Genomic DNA, 25354 nt, shown 5'->3' with positions numbered 1-25354 from the left:
AACGAGCCCTCACTGCCCAGGTCCACCTTCATCCTCTGACCTCTCACCAACGATCCCTCACTGCCCAGGTCCACCGTCATCCTCTGACCCCTCACCAATGATCCCTCACTGCCCAGGTCCACCGTCATCCTCTGACCCCTCACCAACGATCCCTCACTGCCCAGGTCCACCGTCATCCTCTGACCCCTCACTGCCCAGGTCCACCGTCATCCTGGAGGGTCTTTGGGTTTGGAGAAAAGCATATCAGACTGTAGAGGGACTTGGAAAGTTAAGCTTGAACCAGTAACCTCCTGTGCCATAAATCCCAGTTCTCTTGGCAGGGACCATACGATGCTATACATACAGACTCACAGTACATAGCAGTGTGCAGCAGAGAGGACCCAACACAGACGAATCAGGGCTCCACCGCACGGGGAGGTTTTCACACGGAACAAGCTGACTGCAATTACTCGCTTACATTTTTCGTATGTTTTTATTTAACTAGGCAAGTCAGTTAAGAACAAATTCTTCTTTACAATGACGGCCTAATCCGGAAGATGCTGGGCCAATGGTGCGCCGCCCTATGGGACTCCCAATCACGGCCGGATGTGACACAGCCTGGTTAAAGAAGCCTTGTCAGAGATGTGATGTGATTTACATCTATACTTCAAGTTTACACCATATAGCCTCCAGCCTAATGTCAGTTTCAGGTGTATGTTCAGAAAGCAGCCTAATGTCAGTTTCAGGTGTATGTTCAGAAAGCAGCCTAATGTCAGTTTCAGGTGTATGTTCAGAAAGCAGCCTAATGTCAGTTTCAGGTGTATGTTCAGAAAGCAGCCTAATGTCAGTTTCAGGTGTATGTTCAGAAAGCAGCCTAATGTCAGTTTCAGGTGTATGTTCAGAAAGCAGCCTAATGTCAGTTTCAGGTGTATGTTCAGAAAGCAGCCTAATGTCAGTTTCAGGTGTATGTTCAGAAAGCAGCCTAATGTCAGTTTCAGGTGTATGTTCAGAAAGCAGCCTAATGTCAGTTTCAGGTGTATGTTCAGAAAGCAGCCTAATGTCAGTTTCAGGTGTATGTTCAGAAAGCAGCCTAATGTCAGTTTCAGGTGTATGTTCAGAAAGCAGCCTAATGTCAGTTTCAGGTGTATGTTCAGAAAGACACACCCTACATGAGTTTGATTAGTAATAATGTGTTGTGCCGTGCATGATGGAACCCTTATGTAGACTACAGGTTTGGAATGAGAGAGAATACAGATTCCTGCTGGGCCTGTAATGAAAACACTTAACCTGAATAGAAATACACAGTTTTACTCTCAAACTTTTCTACGAGAATAGGCTTCCTGTGTTGATTAAGACACCTTGGAGTTGGTGTGGGATATGGCTTAGAAAATGTATGTCAATCTAAGGATGAGAAATGCGTTGTATTCCGAATGATCCCATTATCCCAACTGTTACACCGAGAATATGTAACGGCTGCTAGCTGTCTAATGTAACGATACCAAACATAACATCATACTAATTTTTGTGTCTTGGATTTACGTTTACTATGTTACGTCTAGTCTATGATGACAGCTTGTCGACAGCGCACTTGCTGCTCTGTTCCATCCTGGCATTCCAGAGTGGTGGCATGGAGGACAGCACGCTCGCGCAGGTTTCCAGGAACGGACACACACAAGGCGGCACTTCTGAATGTAGCTAACATTGGATTTGTTGTGTTTGTTCCTTATTTACATTTTTCTCATTTTCTTTGATTAGTCTATTACTTTTTTACTTGAACCAAATCGCCATGGCTTGGCCGTGCATAAGCAGAGTGTGCTGTCTGGCTCGGTTTTGGAACCAGTTTGATAAATCCGATCTTTCATTGCCACTGACCATCCAGAATTACTCAGACATCGCCGACCAAGAGGTGCGATCCGTCACCAGGCAGGTACCGACGGACCGGGTTCTGACGCACAACTATTCTAGTCCGGACCACCGCGGATCCCCCCAAACACCGGGAGATGCCCCGGGCACCCGGAGATCATTGAGAGGCCGGAGGGAAGCAAACTTCAAACCCCGGGAGGACTACCACCGACCCGGGGTGCCGTTCTCGAGTGTCACCCAGTACAAGCAGGATTACAAACCCTGGCCTATTCCGAAGAAGGAGAATTTCCCCTGGATTAGCAATTGTGGAAAAGGGGACACCGTTGGTTCGGATAGCCCAGTAAACAGTTACCCCAATGCGAGCCAGACGAGAGGGGAGACGGGGGAGAGAGAGGAGCTGGGCATGAGGTGGGGGAAGCAGGGGACCGGAACAGCTCAAAGCTCTTACAGGTAGGCTCCTTCACTCTGACGCTGTCCATTCAGACCCATTCTGTTTATTTCATTTCAGCACCTGGAGCTGTCCACTCTCTCATAAACCATCGATAACTGCGCTCTAACCTAACGATTTCGTCATTGTATGCTTCAAGTTATTGTTTTCTGAAATTCGTTAAATAATTGTTATTCGTGTACAGTGGGCTATTGGCACAAATGTAATCTGCAGTGTGTATAATTATGCAATACCTTTTGAACGGAAATTGCCACCAGGCTAGGTCTTCCAGTTCAGCAGTTCTGTGTGTGTGTGTGTGTGTGTGTGTGTGTGTGTGTGTGTGTGTGTGTGTGTGTGTGTGTGTGTGTGTGTGTGTGTGTGTGTGTGTGTGTGTGTGTGTGTGTGTGTGTGTGTGTGTGTGTGTGTGTGTGCGTGCATTCATGCAAAATACATGAGATGCATTAAGTGTCATGCTACAGAAATAACCAATAGTTTTAATCTGAACAGTAGGCAGCTACTAAAATAGAAACACAGCAAAACGCTTCCAATTATTAATAATAACTCACACACATTTGATATCCCCTTGATTAGAGTGCATGATTAGAGACCAAATGAAAGCGTTTCTGCAGTTTGATAATCCTCAACATCCAATGGTGTTTCTTTATGATGACAGCATGCCCCGCCCCATTCTCATTTCCCAGAAGCACTGAGCTGAAATCTCATGCGTCATTACCAGAACCCACCCAGGCCCCTGTATTGCTCTGCTCCAATCCCAATGGACATCATTACCCTTAATCGATGATGAGCCTGATTAGCTTGTTTATGCTTTGGTTAGTCTGATTCACACAACAATACAGAATTTGCACAATGTTCTATGTAAAATAGGAGACAGTATAGAGAGCATAAAGCCAATGGACAAAACTTTTGCAGTGTTTGTAAAAATAAGAATTATTTTCAGACCATGGGAACGCTCCCTTACACTTCCCTCTCCTCCTTGTAGACAGGAGTACCGGCCTTGGACGGGGGCAAGACCGACCAAGACCACTAGGAAACAACGCCCCCCTGCCCCGTACGCCAGCCCCCGGTCGGGGGTCTCCCACCTCCCCAATGAGACCAGCTACCAGGCCGCCTACAGTGGAGCCGGGGAGGCCTTCAGACACACAGAGCTTCACCAGAGGGACCATAATACCACCACCTTCACCGCTGGGCTGCCGACCACCACCTCCATCTCCACTGTCCCCAAGGCCCCTGTAACCCTACTCCAGCCTTCCTCCACCACAACCACCCCTACCATCAGCACCAGCCTCCAGCAGAGCAGCCTGCCAGAGAGACCCAACCTCAGTATAGGAACCGTGGGAGAGGTGAGACAGAGGACAGAGTTTCACAGTGTTCAGGGCATAAATCCATCTTTTTCCAATGTTATTCAAAATGGTCTGAATCCTTGAGATGAGCAAAGTCTTAGTGGCAGCATCTCGTTCTATAGAAGTCATTGTACACATCTGTGATGATGCCCTGTTCTTTAGGTAGTACTATTTCAAAGGCAAAGTCAGGTGAAAGACATAGAATAGACACTGTAGTGACACAAAGACACTGTGTGGGGAACATAGGGTAAGGGTATGATTAGGGACATAGCCATTGTTCCAGCCTGGTCTCAGGTGTTCCCCGTGGTGCTGAGGCATCTCTAAGAGGTGATACTGTGATCCTGTTCTGTCCTAAAGCTGCTCAATGTGTCCCAGCTGTTTCAGATTATAACACAAACTGCCAGGCCTATGACATTGACCTGGTTAGAGAGAAGCAGGCATTACATACAGAGAAAAGGGTTAGAGAGGTGAGGTAAGAGAGAGAGAGGTGAGGTAAGAGAGAGAGAGGTGAGGTGAGAGAGAGAGAGAGAGAGAGAGAGAGAGAGAGAGAGAGAGAGAGAGAGAGAGAGAGAGAGAGAGAGAGAGAGAGAGAGAGAGAGAGAGAGAGAGAGAGAGAGAGAGAGAGAGAGAGAGAGAGAGAGAGAGAGAGAGAGAAAGAGAGAAGAGGGGCTAGGTGAGAGAGAGAGGCGAGGTGAGAGAGGAGGGGTGAGAGAGAGGCGAGGTGAGAGAGAGAGGTGAGGTAAGAGAGAGAGAGAGAAGAACTGTATATCTTTCCTGTTTTGATCCCAGCCCGCCCCCTGTTCTCTCCCTGGGGTAGTTCAAGGCAGACGTTGTGTGACGGGGAGTGGAACTCTTTAGCGAATCTCCTGGGGTTTAATGCCATCCCACCTGCCCCGCTTCTCTGTGCCATCTGCCAGCGGTGAGTGGGAGAGAACGGGCTGAGCAGACTCGGCTTTCTGCTTTCACTCACTGTCATCTATGCCAGAGAGATTGGCATAGATGAAAGAAAGAAGACACTCCTGCACACTGCTTGCTAGGAATTTTTCAGTTTTAAATTTAATAGTAAGTTGAAACACATAAAAAAGTGAAACTTTGAAAGCAAGCACTGTGGAGGAAAGTCTGTTTTTGAACCTTGTTTTATAAATATTCCAGCGTACCTGAGTGTTAGTGCTGTAGGTGTGCTGGTACATCTCTTTTCAGGAGCAGAGAGAAAGAAAATAAGAGGGAAGAAGATTATTTCCGGTCAGTTCAAACTTTCTTTGGATGTTCTTTGGGAAGATAACATTTTCTAAAAGCAAAAACATGCTCCACTATAGCTTCCCCCAAAAGCCACGATTAAACTTATTAAACTTTTTGTCGAGTCACATGGGAGAACATGTTTTAGCCTCCAAATCAGATATAGAAGGCCAGTGCATAGCCGGTCTAAGCCAAATGTTGTAGAATACCAGTACGACAGTGTTTGACTGGCCACAGGGTTTAATAATATGAGACATGTCATCTAATATATAGTAATAGTAATATATGCCATTTATCAGACGCTTTTATCCAAAGCGACTTACAGTCATGTGTGCATACATTCTACGTATGGGTGGTCCCGGGGATCGAACCCACTACCCTGGCGTTACAAGCGCCATGCTCTACCAACTGAGCTACAGGGACCATCTGTAGGTCATAGTCTATTAATTACCATGGCCCAGAAATCAGTGTGAGATGTGTGTGTTCAGCATGAGATGGGTGTATGTGTGTGTTCAGCGTGAGATGGGTGTATGTGTGTGTTCAGCGTGAATGCGTGTGGTCAGTGTGAGATGTGTGTATGTGGGTGAGATGGGTGTATGTGTGTGGTCAGGGTGAGATGTGTGTATGTGGGTGAGATGGGTGTATGTGTGTGGTCAGGGTGAGATGGGTGTATGTGTGTGGTCAGGGTGAGATGGATGTATGTGTATGGTCAGGGTGAGATGGGTGTATGTGTGTGGTCAGGGTGAGATGTGTGTAGTAAGGGTGAGATGGGTGTATGTGTGTGGTCAGGGTGAGATGTGTGTGGTCAGGGTGAGATGGGTGTATGTGTGTAGTCAGGGTGAGATGGGTGTATGTGTGTGGTCAGGGTGAGATGGGTGTATGTGTGTGGTCAGGGTGAGATGGGTGTATGTGTGTGGTCAGGGTGAGATGGGTGTATGTGTGTGGTCAGGGTGAGATGTGTGTGGTCAGGGTGAGATGGGTGTATGTGTGTGGTCAGGGTGAGATGGGTGTATGTGTGTGGTCAGGGTGAGATGTGTGTGGTCAGGGTGAGATGGGTGTATGTGTGTGGTCAGGGTGAAATGTGTGTATGTGTGTTGTCAGGGTGAGATGGGTGTATGTGTGTGGTCAGGGTGAGATGTGTGTGGTCAGGGTGAGATGGGTGTATGTGTGTAGTCAGGGTGAGATGGGTGTATGTGTGTGGTCAGGGTGAGATGGGTGTATGTGTGTGGTCAGGGTGAGATGGGTGTATGTGTGTGGTCAGGGTGAGATGGGTGTATGTGTGTGGTCAGGGTGAGATGGGTGTATGTGTGTGGTCAGGGTGAGATGTGTGTGGTCAGGGTGAGATGGGTGTATGTGTGTGGTCAGGGTGAAATGTGTGTATGTGTGTTGTCAGGGTGAGATGGGTGTATGTGTGTGGTCAGGGTGAGATGGGTGTATGTGTGTGGTCAGGGTGAGATGGGTGTATGTGTGTGGTCAGGGTGAGATGGGTGTATGTGTGTGGTCAGGGTGAGATGTGTGTGGTCAGGGTGAGATGGGTGTATGTGTGTGGTCAGGGTGAAATGTGTGTATGTGTGTTGTCAGGGTGAGATGGGTGTATGTGTGTGGTCAGGGTGAGATGTGTGTGGTCAGGGTGAGATGGGTGTATGTGTGTGGTCAGGGTGAGATGGGTGTATGTGTGTGGTCAGGGTGAGATATGTGTGTGGTCAGGGTGAGATGGGTGTATGTGTGTGGTCAGGGTGAGATGGGTGTATGTGTGTTGTCAGGGTGAGATGGGTGTATGTGTGTGTTCAGGGTGAGATATGTGTGTGGTCAGGGTGAGATGGGTGTATGTGTGTGGTCAGGGTGAGATGGGTGTATGTGTGTTGTCAGGGTGAGATGGGTGTGGTCAGGGTGAGATGGGTGTGGTCAGGGTGAGATGTGTGTGGTCAGGGTGAGATGGGTATATGTGTGTGGTCAGGGTGAGATGTGTGTATGTGTGTTGTCAGGGTGAGATGGGTGTATGTGTGTGTTCAGCGTGAATGCGTGTGTTCAGTGTGAGATGTGTGTATGTGGGTGAGATGGGTGTATGTGGGTGGTCAGTGTGAGATGTGTGTATGTGTGTGGTCAGGGTGAGATGGGTGTATGTGGGTGGTCAGGGTGAAATGTGTGTAGTAAGGGTGAGATGTGTGTATGTGTGTGGTCAGGGTGAGATGGGTGTATGTGTGTGTTCAGCGTGAATGCGTGTGTTCAGTGTGAGATGTGTGTATGTGGGTGAGATGGGTGTATGTGTGTGGTCAGGGTGAGATGGGTGTATGTGTGTGGTCAGGGTGAGATGGGTGTATGTGGGTGGTCAGGGTGAAATGTGTGTAGTAAGGGTGAGATGGGTGTATGTGTGTGGTCAGGGTGAGATGTGTGTGGTCAGGGTGAGATGGGTGTATGTGTGTGGTCAGGGTGAGATGGGTGTATGTGTGTGGTCAGGGTGAGATGGGTGTATGTGTGTGGTCAGGGTGAGATATGTGTGTGGTCAGGGTGAGATGTGTGTGTGTGTGTATGGTCAGGGTGAGATATGTGTATGTGTGTGGTCAGGGTGAGATATGTGTATGTGTGTGGTCAGGGTGAGATGGGTGTATGTGTGTGGTCAGGGTGAGATGGGTGTATGTGTGTGGTCAGGGTGAGATGGGTGTATGTGTGTGGTCAGGGTGAGATGTGTGTATGTGTGTGGTCAGGGTGAGATGGGTGTATGTGTGTGGTCAGGGTGAGATGGGTGTATGTGTGTGGTCAGGGTGAGATGGGTGTATGTGTGTGGTCAGGGTGAGATATGTGTGTGGTCAGGGTGAGATATGTGTGTGGTCAGGGTGAGATATGTGTGTGGTCAGGGTGAGATATGTGTATGGTCAGGGTGAGATGTGTGTGTGTGTGGTCAGGGTGAGATGGGTGTATGTGGGTGGTCAGGGTGAGATGTGTGTCGTAAGGGTGAGATGGGTGTATGTGTGTGGTCAGGGTGAGATGGGTGTATGTGTGTGGTCAGGGTGCATGCAGGGAAATGTACACCTCTACAGATGTCTGATATGTAAGATCTGTTTCCAAAACAAATTGGGTGCAAAGGATTTAACTCCTGAAAAGTAGACATTAGATATAAACTACAGGCTAAAGAGAGAGGTCATCATATTGAACCCTCTCTCTGTACAGCCCCTCACCCATCAACTAAGCCCCATCAACCAAGCCCTCACCCATCAACCAAGCCCTCACCCATCAACCAAGCCCTTACTCATCAACTAAGCCCCATCAACCAAGCCCTCACCCATCAACCAAGCCCTCACCCATCAACCAAGCCCTTACTCATCAACCAAGCCCCATCAACCAAGCCCTTACTCATCAACCAAGCCCCATCAACCAAGCCCTCACCCATCAACCAAGCCCTTACTCATCAACCAAGCCCCTACTCATCAACCAAGCCCCATCAACCAAGCCCCATCAACCAAGCCCTCACCCATCAACCAAGCCCCATCAACCAAGCCCTTACTCATCAACCAAGCCCCATCAACCAAGCCCTTACTCATCAACCAAGCCCCATCAACCAAGCCCTTACTCATCAACCAAGCCCCATCAACCAAGCCCTCACCCATCAACCAAGCCCTTACTCATCAACCAAGCCCCTACTCATCAACCAAGCCCCATCAACCAAGCCCTTACTCATCAACCAAGCCCCATCAACCAAGTCCTCACCCATCAACCAAGCCCTTACTCATCAACCAAGCCCCTACTCATCAACCAAGCCCCATCAACCAAGCCCCATCAACCAAGCCCTTACTCATCAACCAAGCCCCTACTCATCAACCAAGCCCCATCAACTAAGCCCCATCAACCAAGCCCTCACCCATCAACCAAGCCCTTACTCATCAACCAAGCCCTTACTCATCAACCAAGCCCTTACTCATCAACCAAGCCCTTACTCATCAACCAAGCCCCATCAACCAAGCCCTCACCCATCAACCAAGCCTCAGTGTACCGCCAGCTCTACCTACTGACAACAACCTAGTGCTCTATTGTTTTTATCCTTCTCTGAGCAATCTGCCAACACAAAGCAAAACCCAGGGGATCGATATTAAACAATACAGTCCAAGCCTCCACACACTGCCAAGTCATTTTTGACCCCCCCACCCACTGAGCTCTCTGACCAAGCCCCCAGGCGCGCACACATCCACTTGATCTGTTTTCATAGCATTCATCCATCCATCACGGATATTAGTACTGAAGTCCTTGTTATGCTTTTGAATAAACACAATCAATAAACGTAGTTATGGAGAGGGAGAGAGTGATATACACTACGGTTCAAAAGTTTGGGGTCCTTGTTTTTGTCCATTTGAAATTTCAAATGAAATTGATCAGAAATACAGAGTAGACATTGTTGATGTTGTAAATGACTTTTGTTGCAGGAAACGGCTGATTTTAAATGGAATATCTACATAGGTGTACAGAGGTCCATTATCAGCAACCATCACTCCTGTGTTCCAATGGCACGTTGTGTTAGCTAATCCAAGTTTATAATTTTAAAAAGCTAATTGATCATCAGAAAACCCTTTTGCAATTATGTTAGCACAGCTGAAAACTGGTGGTCTGATTAAAGAAGCAATAAAACTGGCCTTCTTTAGACTAGTTGAGTATCTGGAGCATCAGCATTTGTGGATTCGATTACAGGCTCAAAATGGCCAGAAACAAAGAACTTTCTTCTGAAACTCATCATTCTATTCTTGTTCTTAGAAATAAAGGCTATTCCATACGAGAAATTGCCAAGAAACCGAAGATCTCGTACAGAGCTGTGTGCTACTCCCTTCACAGAACAGCTCAAACTGGCTCTAACCAGAATAGAAAGAGGAGTGGGAGGCCCCGGTGCACAACTGAGCAAGAGAACAAGTACATTAGAGTGTCTAGTTTGAGAAACAGACTTGTCACAAGTCCTCAACTGGCAGCTTCATTAAATAGTACCCGCAAAACACCCGTCTCAGCGTCAACAGTGAAGAGGCGACTCCAGGATGCTGGCCTTCTAGGCAGAGTTGCAAAGAAAAATCCACAGCTCAGACTGGCCAATAAAAATAAAATATTAAGATGGGCAAAAGAACACAGACACTGGACGGAGGAAGATTGGAAAAAAAGTGTTATGGACAGACGAATCTAAGTTTGAGTTGTTCAGATCATTAATTAAAAGATTTCAAATGAAAAGATGCTGGAGGAGTGCTTGATATCATCTGTCAAGCATGGTGGAGGCAATGTGTTGGTCTGGGGGTTCTTTGGTGGTGGTAAAGTGGGAGATTTTTACAGTGTAAAAGGGATCTTGAAGAACAAAGGCTATCACTCCATTTTGCAGCTCCATGCCATACCCTGTGGACAGCGCTTAATTGGAGCCAATTTCCTCCTACAACAGGACAATGACCCAAAGCACAGCTCCAAACTATGCAATAACTATTTAGGGAAGAAGCAGTCAGCTGGTATTCTGTCTATAATGGAGTGGCCAGCACAGTCACCGGATCTCAACCCTATTGAGCTGTTGTGGGAGCAGCTTGACCGTATGGTACGTAAGAAGTACCCATCAAGCTAATCCAACTTGTGGGAGGTGCTTCAGGAAGCATGGGGTGAAATCTCTTCAGATAACCTCAACCAATTGACAACTAGAATGCCAAAGGTCTGCAAGGCTGTAATTGCTGCAAATGGAGGATTCTTTGATGAAAGCAAAGTTTTAAGGAAACAATTGTTATTTAAATAAAAAAATCATTATTTTTAACCTTAATCTTGACTATATTTCCTATTAATTTTGCAACTCATGGGGGCGGCAGGTAGGCTAGTGTTAAGAACGTTGGACCAGTAACCGAAAGGTTGCTGTATCGAATCCCGAGCTGGCAAGTTAAAAATGTGTTGTTCTGCCCCTGAACAAGGCAGTTAACCCACTGTTCCCCTGAACAAGGCAGTTAACCCACTGTTCCCCTGAACAAGGCAGTTAACCCACTGTTCCCCTGAACAAGGCAGTTAACCCTCTGTTCCCCTGAACAAGGCAGTTAACCCACTGTTCCCCTGAACAAGGCAGTTAACCCACTGTTCCCTGAACAAGGCAGTTAACCCACTGTTCCCTGAACAAGGCAGTTAACCCACTGTTCCCTGAACAAGGCAGTTAACCCACTGTTCCCTGAACAAGGCAGTTAACCCACTGTTCCCCTGAACAAGGCAGTTAACCCACTGTTCCCTGAACAAGGCAGTTAACCCTCTGTTCCCTGAACAAGGCAGTTAACCCTCTGTTCCCTGAACAAGGCAGTTAACCCACTGTTCCCTGAACAAGGCAGTTAACCCACTGTTCCCCTGAACAAGGCAGTTAACCCACTGTTCCCCTGAACAAGGCAGTTAACCCACTGTTCCCCTGAACAAGGCAGTTAACCCACTGTTCCCCTGAACAAGGCAGTTAACCCACTGTTCCCTGGTAGGCCATCATTGTAAATATGAATTTGTTCTTCACTGACTTGCCGAGTTAAATTTAAAAAATGAATGTATGTTTTCATGGAAAACTAGGACATTTCTAAGTGACTCCAAACCTTTGAACTGTAGTATATATAACACCTACTCAATGAAGGGTTTTTCTTTATTTTTACTATTTTTCTACATTGTAGAATAATAGTGAAGACAAACTATGAAATAACACATATGGAATCATGTAGTAACCAAAAAAGTTTTAAACAAATCAAAATATATTTTATATTTGAGATTCTTCTTGGCATTCTCAGCTTCATGAGGAATGATTTTTCCAATGGTCTTGAAGGACTTCCCACATACGCTGCGCACTTGTTTGGTGCTTTTTGTTCACTCTGTGGTCTGACTCATCCCAAACCATCTCAATTGGGTTGAGGTGGGGTGATTGTGGAAGCCAGGTCATCTGATGCGGCACTACATCACTCTACTTCTTGGTCAAATAGCCCTTACACTGCTTGGAGGTGTGTCGGGTCATTGTCCTGTTGAAAAACAAATGATAGTCCCACTAAGCACAAATCAGATGGGATGGCGTATTGCTGTAGAATGCTGTGGTAGCCATGCTGGTTAAGTGTGCCTTGAATTCTAAATAAATTACTGATAGAGTCACCAGGAAAGCACCATCACACCTCCTCTTCCATGCTTCACGGTGGGAACCACACATGCGGAGATCATCTGTTCACCTCCTCTTCCATGCTTCATGGTGGGAACCACACATGCGGAGATCATCTGTTCACCTCCTCTTCCATGCTTCATGGTGGGAACCACACATGCGGAGATCATCTGTTCACCTCCTCTTCCATGCTTCACGGTGGGAACCACACATGCGGAGATCATCTGTTCACCTACTCGGCGTTTCACAAAGACACGGCGATTGGACTCATCAGACCAAAGGACAGATTTCCACAAGTCTAATGTCCATTGCTCGTGTTTCTTGGCCCAAGCAAGTCTCTTCTTTTTATTGGTGTCCTTTAGTAGTGGTTTCTTTGCAGCAATTTGACCATGAAGGCCTGATTCACAGAACAGTTGATGTTGAGATGTGTCTGTTACTTGAACTCTGTGAAAAATTTATTTGGGCTGCAATCTGAGGCTGGTAACTCTAATGAACTTATCCTCTGCAGCAGAGGTAACTCTTTTCTGTCGCGGTCCTCATGAGAGCCAGTTTCATCATAGCGCTTGGTGGTTTGTGCGAATGCACTTGAAGAAACTTTAAAAGTTCTTGAAATGTTCTGCATTGACTGACCTTCATGTCTTAATGTCTTAAAGTAATGATGGATTGTCGTTTCTCTTTGCTTATTTGAGCTGTTGTTGCCATAATATGGACTTGGTCTTTTACCAAATCGGGATATCTTCTGTATACTACCTCTACCTTGTCCCAACACAACTGATTGGTTCAAACGCATTAAGAAGGGAAACAATTTTTTTAAGAAGGCATACCGGTTAATTGAATTGCATTCCAGGTGACTACCTCATGAAGCTGGTTGAGAGAATACCAAGAGTATGCAAAGCTGCCATCAAGGCAAAGGGTGGCTACTTTGAAGAATCTAAAATATTTGTTTAACACTTTTTAGTTTACTACATGATTCCATGTGTTATTTCATAGTTTTGATGACTTCACTAATATTATACAATGTTGAAATTAGTACAAGTAGAGAAAAACCCTTGAATGAGTAGGTGTGTCCAAACTTTTGAATGAGTAGGTGTGTCCAAACCCTTGAATGAGTAGGTGTGTCCAAACCCTTGAATGAGTTGGTGTGTCCAAACCCTTGAATGAGTAGGTGTGTCCAAACCCTTGAATGAGTAGGTGTGTCCAAACCCTTGAATGAGTTGGTGTGTCCAAACCCTTGAATGAGTAGGTGTGTCCAAACCCTTGAATGAGTAGGTGTGTCCAAACCCTTGAATGAGTAGGTGTGTCCAAACCCTTGAATGAGTAGGTGTGTCCAAACTTTTGAATGAGTAGGTGTGTCCAAACCCTTGAATGAGTAGGTGTGTCCAAACCCTTGAATGAGTTGGTGTGTCCAAACCCTTGAATGAGTAGGTGTGTCCAAACTTTTGAATGAGTAGGTGTGTCCAACCCCTTGAATGAGTAGGTGTGTCCAAACCCTTGAATGAGTAGGTGTGTCCAAACCCTTGAATGAGTAGGTGTGTCCAAACTTTTGAATGAGTAGGTGTGTCCAACCCCTTGAATGAGTAGGTGTGTCCAAACCCTTGAATGAGTTGGTGTGTCCAAACCCTTGAATGAGTAGGTGTGTCCAAACTTTTGAATGAGTAGGTGTGTCCAACCCCTTGAATGAGTAGGTGTGTCCAAACCCTTGAATGAGTAGGTGTGTCCAAACCCTTGAATGAGTAGGTGTGTCCAAACTTTTGAATGAGTAGGTGTGTCCAACCCCTTGAATGAGTAGGTGTGTCCAAACCCTTGAATGAGTAGGTGTGTCCAAACCCTTGAATGAGTTGGTGTGTCCAAACCCTTGAATGAGTAGGTGTGTCCAAACTTTTGAATGAGTAGGTGTGTCCAACCCCTTGAATGAGTAGGTGTGTCCAAACCCTTGAATGAGTAGGTGTGTCCAAACCCTTGAATGAGTAGGTGTGTCCAAACCCTTGAATGAGTAGGTGTGTCCAAACTTTTGACCGGTACTGTATATATTTTAAATTAGCAATACCCATACAGCTAAGAAAAGATGCCTAGCAGTCTACAAGCCATTTAGTTCTGAAACACATGCAAGCTTTCAGAGTCCTCCCTCTCTGGTAAACATTTAGGCATACCATTCTGTAGTTCCATTAATGCGTCTACTGACAGTGTTTTCTCCAAACAGACATTTTAAGAACCTTCCAGAAATGTTTTTCAGCACCACTGGAGGACATGGCTTCAGCTTTTCAATGTGATATAAAAAGAGAGTTTTTGTATAAAACCAGATGTACAGGGCAGGAATGGGGATGTGGTTTACAATGGGTTAAAGTGCATAACAAGAGGATAAAACAAAGCATTATGCTAATCACACTCCTTTGCACCCCTTTGCTCTCTCACCCACTCTCCTTTCACCCTCCCTCTCTCGATTTCCTCTGTTTATTGGCTCTCTCATGCCTCCTTCCCTCTCACTGTTCCGTTAAATATGAACTTCTCCCTTTTCTCACAATGCGTCTGACTACAGGCACGGTCCTGAGCCGAACCCTCAGGGTTCTATCAAGGGAGGGAGGGATAAAAAGAGAGCAAGAGAGAGAGAAATAATGGATTATTTGCCATTTTGTTAAAGTGTGATGCGATGCAGTGGGTTGCAGACTTTTCAGTGTGAATGTAATTTAGGAGAGGCAGACCTGGCTGCTGTACCGAGTCGAATACAATGTGTGTTGGAGAAGGGAGGGAGGGGGTGGACACCCCCACAGAGACATATAAACACACAGGCAAACAGACTCTGAAGCACGCACACAAAAAAATATATATTTTTGAAGCCGCAGTTTGACAGATTTCATGTACAGACACAGCCTCTCATCCAGAAAATAGTCACATTACATTTTCTTTATTGGCCCAATAGACTGTTGCTGAGACTACAGACCTACAACTCAGAAAAGTATGCTTTGATCTCAAGACAAACTCTGCCAAGTACCCCTTCCATTGTATCACTACTAGTCAAACTCTGCCAAGTACACCTTCCACTGTATCACTACTAGTCAAACTCTGCCAAGTACACCTTCCATTGTATCACTACTAGTCAAACTCTGCCAAGTACACCTTCCATTGTATCACTACTAGTCAAACTCTGCCAAGTACACCTTCCATTGTATCACGACTAATCAACTGCATTGGAAAAGGCAGATTCATATCTAGAACATCCCACTGGGCACAGACGTCAATTCAATGTCTATTGCACTTTGGTTCAACGTCATTTCATTGAAGGACGAGGAAACAACACCAGTGTATTCTCAGTGGGATGTTATTTGACGGATGCAGCGTGCAAACTTCCTTTCAGGGTCGAGTGAAATTCCATTAAATGTAGAGGCCAAATAGGTTCCAGTTGGATGTTATTTCAGAAAGTCTGGCATCAGCAGCATTTTGCACTGGTGAATTCTGTCTACTCGTTCACTGGTGAATTCTGTCTACTAGTTCACTGGTGAATTCTGTCTACTAGTTCACTGGTGAATTCTGTCTACTAGTTCACTGGTGAATTCTGTCTACTAGTTCACTGGTGAATTCTGTCTACTAGTTCACTGGTGAATTCTGTCTACTAGTTCACTGGTGAATTCTGTCTACTCGTTCACTGGTACTAGTTCACTGGTGAATTCTGTCTACTAGTTCACTGGTGAATTCTGTCTACTAGTTCACTGGTGAATTCTGTCTACTAGTTCACTGGTGAATTCTGTCTACTAGTTCACTGGTGAATTCTGTCTACTAGTTCACTGGTGAATTCTGTCTACTAGTTCACTGGTGAATTCTGTCTACTAGTTCACTGGTGAATTCTGTCTACTAGTTCACTGGTGAATTCTGTCTACTAGTTCACTGGTGAATTCTGTCTACTCGTTCACTGGTGAATTCTGTCTACTAGTTCACTGGTGAATTCTGTCTACTAGTTCACTGGTGAATTCTGTCTACTAGTTCACTGGTGAATTCTGTCTACTAGTTCACTGGTGAATTCTGTCTACTCGTTCACTGGTGAATTCTGTCTACTCGTTCACTGGTGAATTCTGTCTACTAGTTCACTGGTGAATTCTGTCTACTCGTTCACTGGTGAATTCTGTCTACTAGTTCACTGGTGAATTCTGTCTACTAGTTCACTGGTGAATTCTGTCTACTAGTTCACTGGTGAATTCTGTCTACTAGTTCACTGGTGAATTCTGTCTACTCGTTCACTGGTGAATTCTGTCTACTCGTTCACTGGTGAATTCTGTCTACTCGTTCACTGGTGAATTCTGTCTACTCGTTCACTGGTGAATTCTGTCTACTCGTTCACTGGTGAATTCTGTCTAGTGAATTCTCGTTCACTGGTGAATTCTGTCTACTCGTTCACTGGTGAATTCTGTCTACTCGTTCACTGGTGAATTCTGTCTACTCGTTCACTGGTGAATTCTGTCTACTAGTTCACTGGTGAATTCTGTCTACTAGTTCACTGGTGAATTCTGTCTACTAGTTCACTGGTTCACTGGTGAATTCTGTCTACTAGTTCACTGGTGAATTCTGTCTACTAGTTCACTGGTGAATTCTGTCTACTCGTTCACTGGTGAATTCTGTCTACTCGTTCACTGGTGAATTCTGTCACTGGTGAATTCTGTCTACTCGTTCACTGGTGAATTCTGTCTACTCGGTTCACTGGTGAATTCTGTCTACTCGTTCACTGGTGAATTCTGTCTACTCGTTCACTGGTGAATTCTGTCTACTCGTTCACTGGTGAATTCTGTCTACTAGTTCACTGGTGAATTCTGTCTACTAGTTCACTGTTCACTGGTGAATTCTGTCTACTCGTTCACTGGTGAATTCTGTCTACTCGTTCACTGGTGAATTCTGTCTACTCGTTCACTGGTGAATTCCGTCTACTCGTTCACTGGTGAATTCTGTCGTTCACTGGTGACTGTCTACTAGTTCACTGGTGAATTCCGTCTACTCGTTCACTGGTGAATTCCGTCTACTAGTTCACTGGTGAATTCCGTCTACTAGTTCACTGGTGAATTCTGTCTACTAGTTCACTGGTGAATTATGTCTACTCGTTTCACTGGTGAATTATGTCTACTAGTTCACTGGTGAATTCTGTCTACTAGTTCACTGGTGAATTCTGTCTACTAGTTCACTGGTGACTGACAGTTCAGTGATTCATTCTGTCTACTAGTTCAGTGATTAATTCTGTCTACTAGTTCAGTGGTGAATTCTGTCTACTAGTTCAGTGATTAATTCTGTCTACTAGTTCACTGACAGCAGTGATTAATTATGTCTACTAGTTTACTGACAGCAGTGATTAATTCTGTCTACTAGTTCACTGACAGCAGTGATTAATTATGTCTACTAGTTTACTGACAGCAGTGATTAATTCTGTCTACTAGTTCACTGACAGCAGTGATTAATTCTGTCTACTAGTTCACTGACAGCAGTGATTAATTCTGTCTACTAGTTCACTGACAGCAGTGATTAATTATGTCTACTAGTTCACTGACAGCAGTGATTAATTCTGTCTACTAGTTTACTGACAGCAGTGATTAATTCTGTCTACTAGTTCACTGACAGCAGTGATTAATTCTGTCTACTAGTTCACTGACAGCAGTGATGAATTCTGTCTACTAGTTCACTGGTGTATTCTGTCTACTCATTCACTGGTGAATTCTGTCTACTAGTTCACTGGTGAATTCTGTCTACTCGTTCACTGGTGAATTATGTCTACTAGTTCACTGGTGAATTCTGTCTACTAGTTCACTGACAGCAGTGATTCATTCTGTCTACTAGTTCAGTGATTAATTCTGTCTACTAGTTCAGTGGTGAATTCTGTCTACTAGTTCAGTGATTAATTCTGTCTACTAGTTCACTGACAGCAGTGATTAATTATGTCTACTAGTTCACTGACAGCAGTGATTAATTATGTCTACTAGTTTACTGACAGCAGTGATTAATTCTGTCTACTAGTTCACTGACAGCAGTGATTAATTATGTCTACTAGTTTACTGACAGCAGTGATTAATTCTGTCTACTAGTTCACTGACAGCAGTGATTAATTCTGTCTACTAGTTCACTGACAGCAGTGATTAATTATGTCTACTAGTTTACTGACAGCAGTGATTAATTCTGTCTACTAGTTCACTGACAGCAGTGATTAATTCTGTCTACTAGTTTACTGACAGCAGTGATTAATTCTGTCTACTAGTTCACTGACAGCAGTGATTAATTCTGTCTACTAGTTCACTGACAGCAGTGATGAATTCTGTCTACTAGTTCACTGGTGAATTCTGTCTACTAGTTCAGAGGTGAATTCTGTCTACTAGTTCAGTGATTAATTCTGTCTACTAGTTCACTGACAGCAGTGATTAATTCTGTCTACTAGTTCAGTGATTAATTCTGTCTACTAGTTCACTGACAGCAGTGATTAATTCTGTCTACTAGTTCACTGACAGCAGTGATGAATTCTGTCTACTAGTTTACTGACAGCAGTGATTAATTCTGTCTACTAGTTCAGTGATTAATTCTGTCTACTAGTTCACTGACAGCAGTGATTAATTCTGTCTACTAGTTCACTGACAGCAGTGATTAATTCTGTCTACTAGTTCACTGGTGAATTCTGTCTACTAGTTCACTGGTGAATTCTGTCTACTCGTTCACTGGTGAATTCTGTCTACTCGTTCACTGGTGAATTCTGTCTACTAGTTCACTGGTGAATTCTGTCTACTAGTTCACTGGTGAATTCTGTCTACTCGTTCACTGGTGAATTCTGTCTACTCGTTCACTGGTGAATTCTGTCTACTCGTTCACTGGTGAATTCTGTCTACTCGTTCACTGGTGAATTCTGTCTACTAGTTCACTGGTGAATTCTGTCTACTCGTTCACTGGTGAATTCTGTCTACTAGTTCACTGGTGAATTCTGTCTACTCATTCACTGGTGAATTCTGTCTACTAGTTCACTGGTAAATTCTGTCTACTAGTTCACTGGTGAATTCTGTCTACTCATTCACTGGTGAATTCTGTCTACTAGTTCACTGGTGAATTCTGTCTACTCGTTCACTGGTGAATTATGTCTACTAGTTCACTGGTGAATTCTGTCTACTAGTTCACTGGTGAATTCTGTCTACTAGTTCACTGACAGCAGTGATTCATTCTGTCTACTAGTTCAGTGATTAATTCTGTCTACTAGTTCAGTGGTGAATTCTGTCTACTAGTTCAGTGATTAATTCTGTCTACTAGTTCACTGACAGCAGTGATTAATTATGTCTACTAGTTTACTGACAGCAGTGATTAATTCTGTCTACTAGTTCACTGACAGCAGTGATTAATTATGTCTACTAGTTTACTGACAGCAGTGATTAATTCTGTCTACTAGTTCACTGACAGCAGTGATTAATTCTGTCTACTAGTTCACTGACAGCAGTGATTAATTCTGTCTACTAGTTCACTGGTGTATTCTGTCTACTCATTCACTGGTGAATTCTGTCTACTAGTTCACTGGTGAATTCTGTCTACTCGTTCACTGGTGAATTATGTCTACTAGTTCACTGGTGAATTCTGTCTACTAGTTCACTGACAGCAGTGATTCATTCTGTCTACTAGTTCAGTGATTAATTCTGTCTACTAGTTCAGTGGTGAATTCTGTCTACTAGTTCAGTGATTAATTCTGTCTACTAGTTCAGTGGTGAATTCTGTCTACTAGTTCAGTGATTAATTCTGTCTACTAGTTCACTGACAGCAGTGATTAATTATGTCTACTAGTTTACTGACAGCAGTGATTAATTCTGTCTACTAGTTCACTGACAGCAGTGATTAATTATGTCTACTAGTTTACTGACAGCAGTGATTAATTCTGTCTACTAGTTCACTGACAGCAGTGATTAATTCTGTCTACTAGTTCACTGACAGCAGTGATGAATTCTGTCTACTAGTTCACTGGTGTATTCTGTCTACTCATTCACTGGTGAATTCTGTCTACTAGTTCACTGGTGAATTCTGTCTACTCGTTCACTGGTGAATTATGTCTACTAGTTCACTGGTGAATTCTGTCTACTAGTTCACTGACAGCAGTGATTCATTCTGTCTACTAGTTCAGTGATTAATTCTGTCTACTAGTTCAGTGGTGAATTCTGTCTACTAGTTCAGTGATTAATTCTGTCTACTAGTTCACTGACAGCAGTGATTAATTATGTCTACTAGTTCACTGACAGCAGTGATTAATTATGTCTACTAGTTTACTGACAGCAGTGATTAATTCTGTCTACTAGTTCACTGACAGCAGTGATTAATTATGTCTACTAGTTTACTGACAGCAGTGATTAATTCTGTCTACTAGTTCACTGACAGCAGTGATTAATTCTGTCTACTAGTTCACTGACAGCAGTGATTAATTATGTTTACTAGTTTACTGACAGCAGTGATTAATTCTGTCTACTAGTTCACTGACAGCAGTGATTAATTCTGTCTACTAGTTTACTGACAGCAGTGATTAATTCTGTCTACTAGTTCACTGACAGCAGTGATTAATTCTGTCTACTAGTTCACTGACAGCAGTGATGAATTCTGTCTACTAGTTCACTGGTGAATTCTGTCTACTAGTTCAGAGGTGAATTCTGTCTACTAGTTCAGTGATTAATTCTGTCTACTAGTTCACTGACAGCAGTGATTAATTCTGTCTACTAGTTCAGTGATTAATTCTGTCTACTAGTTCACTGACAGCAGTGATTAATTCTGTCTACTAGTTCACTGACAGCAGTGATGAATTCTGTCTACTAGTTTACTGACAGCAGTGATTAATTCTGTCTACTAGTTCAGTGATTAATTCTGTCTACTAGTTCACTGACAGCAGTGATTAATTCTGTCTACTAGTTCACTGACAGCAGTGATTAATTCTGTCTACTAGTTCAGTGGTGAATTCTGTCTACTAGTTCACTGACAGCAGTGATTAATTCTGTCTACTAGTTCAGTGATTAATTATGTCTACTAGTTTACTGACAGCAGTGATTAATTCTGTCTACTAGTTCACTGACAGCAGTGATGAATTCTGTCTACTAGTTTACTGACAGCAGTGATTAATTCTGTCTACTAGTTCACTGACAGCAGTGATTAATTCTGTCTACTAGTTCACTGACAGCAGTGATTAATTCTGTCTACTAGTTCAGTGATTAATTATGTCTACTAGTTTACTGACAGCAGTGATTAATTCTGTCTACTAGTTCACTGACAGCAGTGATTAATTCTGTCTACTAGTTTACTGACAGCAGTGATTAATTCTGTCTACTAGTTCACTGACAGCAGTGATTAATTCTGTCTACTAGTTCAGTGATGAATTCTGTCTACTAGTTCACTGACAGCAGTGATTAATTATGTCTACTAGTTCAGTGATTAATTCTGTCTACTAGTTCACTGACAGCAGTGATTAATTCTGTCTACTAGTTCACTGACAGCAGTGATTAATTCTGTCTACTAGTTCAGTGGTGAATTCTGTCTACTAGTTCACTGACAGCAGTGATTAATTCTGTCTACTAGTTCAGTGATTAATTATGTCTACTAGTTTACTGACAGCAGTGATTAATTCTGTCTACTAGTTCACTGACAGCAGTGATGAATTCTGTCTACTAGTTTACTGACAGCAGTGATTAATTCTGTCTACTAGTTCACTGACAGCAGTGATTAATTCTGTCTACTAGTTCACTGACAGCAGTGATTAATTCTGTCTACTAGTTCAGTGATTAATTATGTCTACTAGTTTACTGACAGCAGTGATTAATTCTGTCTACTAGTTCACTGACAGCAGTGATTAATTCTGTCTACTAGTTTACTGACAGCAGTGATTAATTCTGTCTACTAGTTCACTGACAGCAGTGATTAATTCTGTCTACTAGTTCAGTGATGAATTCTGTCTACTAGTTCACTGACAGCAGTGATTAATTATGTCTACTAGTTCAGTGATTAATTATGTCTACTAGTTCAGTGACAGCAGTGATTAATTCTGTCTACTAGTTCACTGACAGCAGTGATGAATTCTGTCTACTAGTTTACTGACAGCAGTGATTAATTCTGTCTACTAGTTCAGTGATTAATTCTGTCTACTAGTTCACTGACAGCAGTGATTAATTCTGTCTACTAGTTCACTGACAGCAGTGATTAATTCTGTCTACTAGTTCAGTGGTGAATTCTGTCTACTAGTTCACTGACAGCAGTGATTAATTCTGTCTACTAGTTCAGTGATTAATTATGTCTACTAGTTTACTGACAGCAGTGATTAATTCTGTCTACTAGTTCACTGACAGCAGTGATGAATTCTGTCTACTAGTTTACTGACAGCAGTGATTAATTCTGTCTACTAGTTCACTGACAGCAGTGATTAATTCTGTCTACTAGTTCACTGACAGCAGTGATTAATTCTGTCTACTAGTTCAGTGATTAATTATGTCTACTAGTTTACTGACAGCAGTGATTAATTCTGTCTACTAGTTCACTGACAGCAGTGATTAATTCTGTCTACTAGTTCACTGACAGCAGTGATTAATTCTGTCTACTAGTTCAGTGATGAATTCTGTCTACTAGTTCACTGACAGCAGTGATTAATTATGTCTACTAGTTCAGTGATTAATTCTGTCTACTAGTTCAGTGACAGCAGTGATGAATTCTGTCTACTAGTTCACTGACAGCAGTGATTAATTCTGTCTACTAGTTCAGTGATGAATTCTGTCTACTAGTTCAGTGACAGCAGGTCTGATGCACTACGACAGCACAACCAAACAAGTCACCTCTCATATACTGTAGGTTATCTCCTATTTGAACAGCACAAGACCTGTATTGACTGTGGTTCTTTCAGTAATCCGTGTCATGTTTGTGTTATTGCAGGAGCAGTTGGTGAGGACCAAGCTCTCTCCCAACCCCTCTGCAGTGTTTCAAAGCAGATCTAGGATCTTCAACATATGACAGACTTTCCAAACTATTCTACTGGTTACCGGGAGACCAAAGAACCAATGAGGGGAATGTTCTCTGTCCATTCCACACTACAACAAAATCTATGCAGGGAATGTGCAGCTTAATGTAACCAGAAAGGAAAACCCTGTACAGCTTAACAGTGTAGTGAATGACAAACCAGATGTCACAAAATCATTTTACAATCCTGTTCTATTGCTATGAAAATCGTATATATGCATGTAACACGCTAGTTTGAAGTCAAGCTTCTTTTGCAGTATTAGACACTCCAAGACAACATGGCTGCTTTGTAATGTGTGTTTGTGTGTACTGTATGTATATGTATGTGTACCTGTTGAGATGGAATGATTTGTGTTTGATCCTTTTCTGTATATACTGTTGGATCTATTGAAATGACAAGGAGACAACTTTTTGTGAAATTTATGCTCAAACTGCACTTAGTCCAGAAAGTAAGGTGTTCCTTCGATCTCTGCAAGTATTTTATGAACAGAAACAAAAACATATATTCATACATTTTTATTCAATTAGGTAACTATTTTGAGAAAGTAATTGTGCCTGTGTTTACATTCATTTGGTAAATCTGTTTAAGAAACAAAAAACTGTTAAATATTAAATGATGTACAGTATATTACAATAAAAGAATATCAGGTTCTTAACACCATCAGGTTCTTTACTCCATCAGGTTGTTTACACCTTCATGTTGTTTACTCCATCGGGTTCTTAAATCCACCAGGTTCTTAATGCCATCAGGTTCTTTACTCCATCAGGTTATTATCTCCATCAGGTTATTTAATCCATCAGGTTCTTAAATAAATCAGGTTCTTTACTCCATCAGGTTCTTAACGCCATCAGGTTCTTATCGCCATCAGGTTCTTTACTCCATCAGGTTCTTTACTCCATCAGGTTCTTATCTCCATCAGGTTCTTTACTCCTTCAGGTTCTTATCTCCTTCAGGTTGTTTAATCCATCAGGTTCTTAAATAAAGCAGGTTCTTTACTCCATCAGGTTCTTATCTCCATCAGGTTCTTATCTTCTTTGGGTTCTTATCTCCATCAGGTTCTTATCTTCTTTGGGTTCTTATCTCCATCAGGTTCTTATCTCCATCAGGTTCTTATCTTCTTTGGGTTCTTATCTCCATCAGGTTCTTATCTTCTTTGGGTTCTTATCTCCATCAGGTTCTTATCTTCTTTGGGTTCTTATCTCCATCAGGTTCTTATCTTCTTTGGGTTCTTATCTCCATCAGGTTCTTATCTCCATCAGGTTCTTATCTTCTTTGGGTTCTTATCTCCATCAGGTTCTTATCTCCATCAGGTTCTTATCTTCTTTGGGTTCTTATCTCCATCAGGTTCTTATCTCCATCAGGTTGTTTAATCCACCAGGTTCTTAAATAAATCAGGTTCTTTATTCCATCAGGTTCTTATCTTCTTTGGGTTCTTATCTCCATCAGGTTCTTAAATAAAGCAGGTTTTTTACTCCATCAGGTTATTATCTCCATCAGGTTGTTTAATCCACCAGGTTCTTAAATAAATCAGGTTCTTTATTCCATCAGGTTCTTATCTTCTTTGGGTTCTTATCTCCATCAGGTTCTTATCTTCTTTGGGTTCTTATCTCCATCAGGTTCTTTACTCCATCAGGTTCTTTACTCCATCAGGTTCTTATCTCCATCAGGTTCTTTACTCCTTCAGGTTCTTATCTCCTTCAGGTTGTTTAATCCATCAGGTTCTTAAATAAATCAGGTTCTTTACTCCATCAGGTTCTTAACGCCATCAGGTTCTTATCGCCATCAGGTTCTTTACTCCATCAGGTTCTTTACTCCATCAGGTTCTTATCTCCATCAGGTTCTTTACTCCTTCAGGTTCTTATCTCCTTCAGGTTGTTTAATCCATCAGGTTCTTAAATAAAGCAGGTTTTTTACTCCATCAGGTTATTATCTCCATCAGGTTGTTTAATCCACCAGGTTCTTAAATAAATCAGGTTCTTTACTCCATCAGGTTCTTATCTTCTTTGGGTTCTTATATCCATCAGGTTCTTATCTTCTTTGGGTTCTTATCTCCATCAGGTTCTTAAATAAAGCAGGTTTTTTACTCAATCAGGTTATTATCTCCATCAGGTTGTTTAATCCACCAGGTTCTTAAATAAATCAGGTTCTTTATTCCATCAGGTTCTTATCTTCTTTGGGTTCTTATCTCCATCAGGTTCTTATCTTCTTTGGGTTCTTATCTCCATCAGGTTCTTATCTCCATCAGGTTCTTATCTTCTTTGGGTTCTTATCTCCATCAGGTTCTTATCTTCTTTGGGTTCTTATCTCCATCAGGTTCTTATCTTCTTTGGGTTCTTATCTCCATCAGGTTCTTATCTTCTTTGGGTTCTTATCTCCATCAGGTTCTTATCTCCATCAGGTTCTTATCTTCTTTGGGT

The 25354-nt window shown here is 43.0% G+C and overlaps 1 protein-coding gene across 1 annotated transcript; it reads left to right on the top strand.

The window, feature by feature from the left end:
* Positions 1–827: 827 nt before the first annotated feature.
* On the top strand, positions 828–23591 carry map6d1 (MAP6 domain containing 1). The gene is made up of 3 exons (XM_035762610.2): positions 828–2292; positions 3270–3630; positions 22853–23591. The coding sequence occupies exons 1-3, from the start codon at positions 1766–1768 to the stop codon at positions 22928–22930; spliced, it is 966 nt and encodes a 321-aa protein (XP_035618503.1). The 5' UTR covers positions 828–1765; the 3' UTR covers positions 22931–23591.
* Positions 23592–25354: the final 1763 nt, after the last annotated feature.

This window comes from Oncorhynchus keta, chromosome 23 (genome assembly GCF_023373465.1).
Source record: "Oncorhynchus keta strain PuntledgeMale-10-30-2019 chromosome 23, Oket_V2, whole genome shotgun sequence".
Classification (NCBI taxonomy): Eukaryota; Metazoa; Chordata; class Actinopteri; order Salmoniformes; family Salmonidae; genus Oncorhynchus; species Oncorhynchus keta.
Note: the sequence above shows the minus strand (reverse complement) of the source record. Positions and strands in the feature narration are given on the sequence as shown.